The 9,059-nt window shown below is 47.3% G+C and overlaps 1 protein-coding gene across 1 annotated transcript; it reads right to left on the bottom strand.

The window, feature by feature from the left end:
* LITAFD (LITAF domain containing) lies at positions 1-523 on the bottom strand (the record flags this gene model as incomplete). The annotated part of the gene is made up of 2 exons (XM_082359719.1): positions 319-523; positions 1-109 (listed from the first exon to the last, which is right to left on the bottom strand). Exons 1-2 carry the CDS (start codon positions 447-449, stop codon positions 1-3), a joined length of 240 nt encoding a protein of 79 aa, XP_082215845.1. The 5' UTR covers positions 450-523.
* Positions 524-9,059: the final 8,536 nt, after the last annotated feature.

Here is a 9,059-nt window from a genome sequence, read left to right as displayed (position 1 = left end):
TCACAGGCGTTTGTAGCAGAAGAGCTCTTGCTGGCACACGGGGCACGTGTGCCTCACGTCCATCAAGCTGTCCACGCAGAAGGGGATGAAGCAGCAGCCCATGAAACACCTGCAGCCTCAGGAGCAGCGGGGCCTGGGACTCACCTGGGGCCAAGCCGAGCCTGGGAGCCCCCCACCCCATCCTTGGTGCTGCCCAGCCACCCACAGTGGGCTAGGAAACCACCCCTCCCTCCGTGCCCTGTGCCAACCCCCCCAAACCCTGCAGCCCTCCCACAAGGATGCTCAGGGCCCCTGCAGAGGCAAGGGGCAGCCACTCACCCAGCCATGAAGATGCCCGTGCACAGAAGCCAGGTGAGGATGCCCGGGACCAGGGTGGTCACCGTGATGGCGTGGTTCCCACAGTGCGGACACACAGCCTGTATGGAAACTGGAGACAGCAGCCTAGGCATGCTGGTGAACGGTTCTCAGAGGACAAGGGAGGGGGCAGGCCAGACCCCACACCCCCCGTCCTCCCCATCTCCTGTCCACCACTGGGGGCCTGCCACTACCTGCATTTTCTCCGTGCTCCCCTGAGCACCCCAGATGGGTCCAATTTCCCCTTGCACCAGCCCCTACCCACCAGCCTCCAGGGCTCCGGGGCCTCCCTCAGTCGAGACCTCCAGCCCTCCCACCCTCAAGCACTAGGGAATTTGGGGGCGTCTCCGGGTTTGAACCGGGCCCCTTCAGCTCTTAGAGTTCCCCGGGATCTCCCACCCATATGTTCCCTTTTGGGTGTAAGGAAAAACACCCTCAGATCTGAAGACAGACTATGTGCCAGGCGCTCAGCTGAAAACCTGGCCAGTGTGAGGGGGGCACCCATTTTACAGAAGAGAAAGCTGAGGCCTGGAGGGATGCATCGAGTTGCCAATGATAGTTTACCTAGTAGATGGAGGCGCTCAGATCTGAACCCAGCCATTTCTGACTCCATGTTGCCCTCGTTGTGCTGGGCTGTAAGCTCTTGCTGGAGGCTTGAGGGTGCAGAAATAGAATGGGATCCCATAGTCTCTGTCTTTTCTTTTTCCTTTTTTTAATATCAAGCCTTTATTATGCGCCAAACTCAGTGCCAAACACTTGACGTGCCTCACTCCATTTACTCTTGTCAAAACACCAACAATGGGACTTCCCTGATGGCGCAGTGGATAAGACTCTGTGCTCCCAGTGCAGGGGGCCTGGGTTTGATCCCTGGTCAGGGAACTAGATCCCACATGCATGCCGCAATTAAGACCCGGCACAACCAAATAAACAAATAAATATTTTAAACAAACAAAAAAACACCAATGAGGGAGCTATGTGACGTTATTCCAATTTTGCTGATGTGGAGGCTAGGCTCAGAGAGGTTAAGTAACTTGCCTGAGGTCACCCAGCAAAGAAGCATCAGAGTCAAGGATGGAACTTAATTATGGCTGCCTCCTGAGCACATGCTACTAAGTGACGTGCCCCTTGCCCGATCCCTTGCACCGTCGGGATGGCTCCAAAAGGGGCAGCATTCCATCTGCTCCTTCCAAGAAGAACTGTTTGGGCCCCAGGCCCGCCTCCATTCTTCCCAGCCTTGTCTCCCTCCTGACCCACAAGGGGCCTGTCACAGTGTGTGGATGCCCAGCTCTGCCCCTCGCCTCCCAGGAGTCAGCCCTTGGCTGGCCCTTGGGGCCTTGGGAAGCATCCCCGCCCAGGCCCTGGAATTAGGTGTAAGGCAGTTTGGACAAGGAATTCTGGGATCCTAGATACCCAGAGGGTGGTGTGGGGAAGGGGAGGATGGGAGCTCCAGAATCTTAACCACTCACTGTGTGGGTGATGGATAGGGACCCTGTGTGGGTTTTTTTGTTTTTGTTTTTGTTTTTTTAAATTTATTTTTGGCTGCATTGGGTCTTTGTTGCTGCGTGCGGGCATTCTCTAGTCGCAGCAAGTGGGGGCTACTCTTCGTTGCGGTGCGCGGGCTTCTCATTGCGGCGGCTTCTCTTGTTGCGGAGCACGGGCTCTAGGCACGCGGGCTTCAGTAGTTGTAGCGCGCAGGCTCAGTAGTTGTGGCTTGCGGGCTCTAGAGTGCAGGCTCAGTAATTGTGGTGCACGGGCTTAGTTGCTCCGCGGCATGTGGGATCTTCCTGGACCAGGGCTCGAACCCGTGTGCCCTGCATTGGCAGGCAGATTCTTAACCACTGTGCCACCGGGGAAGCCCCCCTGTGTGTTTTTATTGGGAACTGCTCAGGCGCTTTGATGGGGACCTGCCCGTCCCAGGAAAGGAGCCTCGTGGCTTGAGGGAGGCACCTGGGCTTTCCCCACCCCATGCCTCCTCCCAGAGTAGGGGCAACCGGAGAACAGGAAGACCCTCCCCACTTCTCTCTACTCAGTCTAGTCTCTGTGGGACAGGAGGTGGTTTCATACCCATCCGGTCCCCAGCAGCCCAGCCTGGGGCTGGGTTTTGTACCCATTTTACAGGTGCAGAAACTGAAGGTCAGAAATCAAGTACCTGGCCCAGGACTTCCAACTGGAAAGTGCTTCTGAGCTCAGACTGAGTTAGCAACTGCCTGGCCCTATGTCCATCATAACTTTTAATCCTCTCAACCATTTTCCAGATGAGAAAAGAGATTCGAAGAGATTTGGTGACTTACCCTGAGGCCACAGCAGCATGGCCAGAAACCCCCACCTCTCCCAGGGTATTCTAGGTTGTCTCTGGCCCCTGGGTGGGCTGGGGGCAGAGGGCCAGGTCATACCTGCTATGGGGGCATCATTAGTATTGTGACACTTTAAGAGAGGGCACAGGCTGTGGAGGCCCCACATTATCCCCATCTTGTCTTGTGGTCCCCGGGTTGGCGGGGGCAGAGGGCCAGGTCATACCTGCTATGGGGGCATCATTAGTATTGTGACACTTTAAGAGAGGGCACAGGCTGTGGAGGCCCCACATTATCCCCATCTTGTCTTGTGGTCCCCGGGTTGGCGGGGGCAGAGGGACTTGGGGGGTGAGGCGGGGAGTCAACCCCAGTTCATCAAGGGAACCCGTAGTCTCCTGGCCCTTCCCGAGGACCCCACAGTCAGTGTGTCACCTGAACGAAGGGACCCTCACCCTGGGGGTGGTTCTCTCTTGGGGCCCAGGAGGTCCTCTGTTCCAGCAACGGTGTCGGGGCAGTGTTGGGTTCCAAGCTCTGAGCAGCCAAGCTCTGGTCTCGGGAGGCCCCCATCACGTGGCCTGGTTGTCCACGGGTGACAGGAGTGCAGGTCGCCCCCAGCGCCTCTTGCTGGGCCTGGCTCAGGTGGAACAGCCGTTGTGATGTGTGTCCTTACAGTGGCCAGAGGGTGGGCTTCGCCCCCATTCTCTGCAGGAGGGGGCGGGGTCTCCACGGGCCCAGCTTGAGGAATCTTTGAAGATCAGGTCACCCCCTCCGGCCGGCCAAGTGGAAACCGGGCTGGGGTCAGAGGGCAGGTTGGGAGCCTTAAAAATATGAATCCGGTTAGAGCTAGCGATTCTGTTGTGAGGAATTCATCCTGGGGGTGTTATCCCTGTGGACGCAGAGATGTAGCTGTGAGGACGTTCACATCTTCTTTAGAAATGCAGATAAGTGTATGTACACAGGCACGCACATGTGTATATATACAGTAAGTCCCCTACGTACGAACCTTCAAGTTTCGAACTTTCAAAGAGGTGAATGTGCGTGCCAGCCCCTGTACACCAGCTGTTGTAATGTACTACTGTACTTTTCAAGGTACTTCACTGTCAGATAAAAAAATATTTTCTTTATTTTCTGTGTTTTTTATGTACATATTATTTGTGTGAAAAGTATTATAAACCTATTACGGTACAGTACTATATAGCCGATTGTGTTAGTTAGGTACCTAGGCTAACTTCGTTGGACTTATGAACAAACTGTACTTACAAACACACTCTCGCAACGGAACTCGTTTGTATGTAGGGACTAACTGTATATGTATACACACGTATATACACAGAGATACATGTACATACATACACATGTATATGGGTACATGCACACAGTTGTATGGATAAACACACAGGCGTGCACGCGTGTATGCACACATGAACATGCAGGTACACGCATGTACACACATGTGCGAGTTTATGTGTTGCCTCACAAGTCCAGCTGCCTCTCCTGCTTGTTTAGCTGTGAGTTTGGGCAAAGCCCTAACTCTTTCTAACCCTCCATCCCCTGGCTTCCCTACCTGTAAAATGGGGATACGATAGCTGCCTTATAGGGTTGTTATGGGATCAAATGCCATAGCCCAGGTAATGGGTTCAGCCCAGCGAGTAAAGCCAGCATTTTTATTGTGAAATGATCGGTGGCCTGAAACAGCCAGAAGAGATGGTCCCAACTGTAGAGGGCAGCCTCCGCGCTGGGGCTGGCTCTGTGCTACACCTGGGGTCACAGCCAGGAAGGGTAAAGCCAGGGTTTGTGCGAACAAAGGCACGAAGTGAGGTCTGTGCGCTTGACCTGTATACTCCATGGCTTCTCATTACGCCTCCAGACACTGGGGAACCTCCAAGATAGTCCAAGATAGCCCTGCTCCTATCAGATTGGCAGAAACCAAAAGTTATGGCGAGTCTGGGCGGGAACAGGCTTTCCTATACAAGCACTAGAAGGGGGATTTGGTGATATCTAGCAGAGTTACAGATGGGGGACCCTTGGACCTTGCCATACTATTTCTAGAAATCCATCCTAAAGGTAGACTAGCAAAAATATCAGGTGAGGTAGGCACAAGGCTATTCAAGGCAGCAACAAAAAACTAGAAATAACCCAAATGTCTATCCATATAGTGACTCTGCAGCTACCAAAAATAAAGGGAGGAAAGAAGAGGAAAAAGAGAAAAAAGAGGAAAATCTCCATATATTACTATGGAACAGTCTCTTTTTGGATATATTGTCCAATAACAAACAAGAAGATATGTGTGTATATGTATATATAGTACTACTTTTTTTTTTTTTTTGGCCTTGCCGTGTGGCTTGTGGGATCCTCGACCAGGGATCAAACCCGGGCCCCTGCAGTAGACGTGAGGAGTCCTAACCACTGGACCACCAGGGAATTCCCTATATAGCCCTACTTTTAACGTCAGGAAACGGGGAGGGAGATAAATAATTTCCAAGAAGATATAAAAGAAGGATTATTTATGAACTAAAATGTGGTTAATGTTGAGAGTGGAAGCAGGTCCTCTCTAAATATACCTTGTTTATAGGTTTGACTTTGGAACAATATCATTATTTTTACTAACTAAAAAGGAAGTACATCAAAAAGAAAAAAGCAACACCAAAAAACGGAAAGCAACCGAAAACTAACAAATGTGATCATGTATCAAGATTTCTTACCCGACACAAGGCACAAAGCACAAGCTATAAAAGAAAAACTTGAAAGACTACTTCATCAAAGCACCTGCTTCTTAACAGATACCATCTATAGATACAATAAAAAGGCAAGCTACAAACTGGAAGAAAATATTTAAAGTCCAAAGGACAGGTATACAGAATATAAAAGGACTCCTTCAATTCAATAATTTTTTTTAAAAACCTCACAATCTTAAAAGTGGGCAAAAGACCTCAACAGACACTTCACAAAAGAAAATTTAGATGGGCTTCCCTGGTGGCGCAGTGGTTAAGAATCCGCCTGCCAATGCAGGGCACAAGGGTTCAAGCCCTGGTCCGGGAAGTTCCCACATGCCACGGAGCAATGAAGCCCGTGCGCCACAACTACTGAGCCTGCGCTCTCGAGCCCACGAGCCACAACTACTAAAGCCTGCGTGCCTAGAGCCCGTGCTCCGCAACAAGAGAAGCCGCCGCAATGAGAAGCCCGCGCACCGCAACAAAGAGTAGCCCCTGCTCGCCGCAACTAGAGAAAGCACGCACGCAGCAAGGAAGGCCCAACGCAGCCAAAAATAAATAAAATAAATAAATAAATTTAAAAAAAAAAGAAAATATAGAAATGGCCAACATACACATGAAAAGATGCTCAGCTTCCCTATTCATCTAGGAAACACAGATTAAAAATCATAGTTACCGTTGGTTAAATGTTATTTTATATTTTATTTTTATTTTTTTTCTTCCTGAAACATAATTTTATTTAATTGAAAAAATATCAGTGTGCAAATTGGACATTTTGGGTACATAAAGTCAAGTGCTAATTAAGTAAATGAGTGATGAATCATAATATCAACACTAGTCATTAAATAAAATTGCGTTTAAATTAGATTTACCAGATAGTTTCAGGACAAAAAATATAATGAGCCAACTTTAAAGAAAGCTTCCAATAATTTTACTCTTTTTTTGCCCTCAAATTTTATTTTAAAAACTCGCAAAAAAAAAAAAAAAAACTCGCTAATGTTCAGAAATGTGGACATAGGACGAAGAACATCTGTACAGTCCTCACTGAGATCTGACCATACTGTTTTTTTCTTTCTCTCTCTCTCTTTCTGCTAAACAATTTTAAAGTCATATATGTTATGATATTTTATTCTTTATTTCTATATGCATCACCTAAATGGACATTTTACTATATAAACCACAATACTGTTATCACACCTAAGAAATTTGACAATAATTCCATAATGCCATCTAATATATGAAGTCAAGTTCCCTCATTTTTTACAAAAATGTCTCATCTGATTTTCCTCCAATTTAAAATTCAACCAAGTTTCATGCATTGCATTTGGTTATATCTCTTTAGATTCTTTTTTTTTTTTTAATTTTTATTGGAGTGTGATTGCTTTACAATGTTGTGTTAGCCTCCACTGCACAACAAAATGGATCAGCCATACACATACAGGTATCCCCTTCCTTTTGGACTTCCCTCCCATTTAGGTCACCACAGTGCATTAGGTAGAGTTCCCTGAGCTATACGGTAAGTTCCCATCAGTTGTCTATTTTATACATAGTATCAATAACGTATATGTGTCAATCCCAGTCTCCCAATTCCTCCCACCCCACCCCTTTCCCCCTTGGTATCCATACATTTGTTCTCTATGTCTGTGTCTCTATTTCTGCTTTTCATATAAGATCATCTATACCATTTTTCTAGATTCCACATATATGCTTTATTATACAATATTTGCTTTTCTCTTTCTGACTTACTTCACTCTGTATGACACTCTCTAGGTCCTTTCACGTCTCTACAAATGACCCAATTTCATTCCTTTTTATGACTGAGTAATATTCCATTGTATGTATGTACACATCTTCTTTATCCATTCCTCTGCTAATGGACGTTTAGGTTGCTTCCCTGTCCTGGGTATTGTAAACAGTGCTGCTACGAACACTGGGGTGCATGTGTTGTTTTGAATTATGGTTTTCTCTGTTTTATTTTTGTTTATAAATATGTTGGTGGGAAGTGGGATTGATTGATTGATTGATTGATTGATTGATTGCCACATGGCATGCAGAATCTTAGTTCCCCAACCAGGGATCAAACCCGTGCCCCCTTCAGTGGAAGCATGGAGTCTTAACCACTGAATCATCAGGGAAGTCCCTCCACTGGTTAAATTTTAAAAAACAGACAACCCCAAGTGTTGACAAGCATACAGAACAACTAGAACCCTCCTACATTGCTGGTGTGAGTATAAAATTGTTCATCATTTTGGAAAACTGGCGGTTTCTCCTAAAGGCAAACATTCACCCACCTGGGACCAGCAACTCCACTCCCAGGTTTTTACCCAGGAGAAATAAAAACATATGTTCAGAAAAAGACCTGTATGAGAAAATTCATAGTAGCTTGAGTCATAATAGCCAAAATCTAGAAACAACCCAAATATTTGTCAGCAGGTGGGTGGATCATCAAATCGTGTATATTATTTATACCAAGGAAATCTGCACAGCGATGAAAAGAATGAACTATTGGTATACTCAGCCAGATGAACACGTCTCAAAAAATGATTCTGAGCCAAAGAAGCCTGACTGTACATCTCCTATGAGCCTAGTTATTTGAAGTTCTGAAACAGGTCAAGCTGTGAGACGTGGTAAAAGTAGGGTGCCACCTGCGAAGGCAGAGAATCTGGGCATGAAGGCAGGTGTGCATGGCATCCAAGAGCCACTTACGTGGATCAGAGACGTGTAAGATTTGTGAATTGTTACAACCGTTTTTCAGCTGATGGAAAAGAGGCACATTGAGGAAGGCCTTTCCTGATTCCCACAGAGATCTTGTCTTCCTGGAAAGAAAAGATGCCTCTTCTGAGGTCAGGGCCTCTCTCCAGCACCACCTCCCCCTCCACGGACCCTCTGACCTCCTGTCTCTGCAGCTCTTTTACCAGTTCCAAAGCGTCCACACCTGAGAGTCTTGAAACAGCCAGCTTGGCGTTCCTGCTAGTCCCTTTTGCCTCCACATGATGACGTGTCGCCTCACCCCCTCTTCTCACTCTGTCCCCTGCGCCCCGTCTCCTTTAGACAGCGTCTACATCCCTATGTGCATTGCTGTCTCAGGTTTGATGCCTGCTTCCTGTCCTGCTGCATCCCCCAGCCCGCTATGGAGGAGGTGCTCCACTAATATAGAATGACTGCATGAATGAATGAATGAATGAATGAATGAGCTGCGTGATTCACCCATCAGAGCCCACCCCATTTGGCTTAAAAGTCTCCCGATTTCACACCCCAGGATTAGGGGGCTTTTTTTTTTTTTTTTAACCCAATGAAAGTTTAGTATTAGTTGTTTTGTTTGTTTTTTTATACTGCAGGTTCTTATTAGGCATCAGTTTTATACACATCAGTGTATACATGTCAATCCCAATCGCCCAATTCAGCACACCACCATCCCCACCCCACCGCAGTTTTCCCCCCTTGGTGTCCATATGTCCATTCTCTACATCTGTGTCTCAACTTCTGCCCTGCAAACTGGCTCATCTGTACCATTTTTCTAGGTTCCGCATACATGCATTAATATACGATATTTGTTTTTCTCTTTCTGACTTACTTCACTCTGTATGACAGTCTCTAGATCCATCCACGTCTCAACAAATGACTCAATTTCGTTCCTTTTTATGGCTGAGTAATATTCCATTGTATATATGTACCACATCCTCTTTATCCATTCGTCTGTTGA

The sequence above is a fragment of the Balaenoptera borealis genome (genome assembly GCF_965194805.1).
Source record: "Balaenoptera borealis genome assembly, chromosome: 16".
Classification (NCBI taxonomy): domain Eukaryota; kingdom Metazoa; phylum Chordata; class Mammalia; order Artiodactyla; family Balaenopteridae; genus Balaenoptera; species Balaenoptera borealis.
This window is presented reverse-complemented; position numbering and strand designations above follow the sequence as displayed.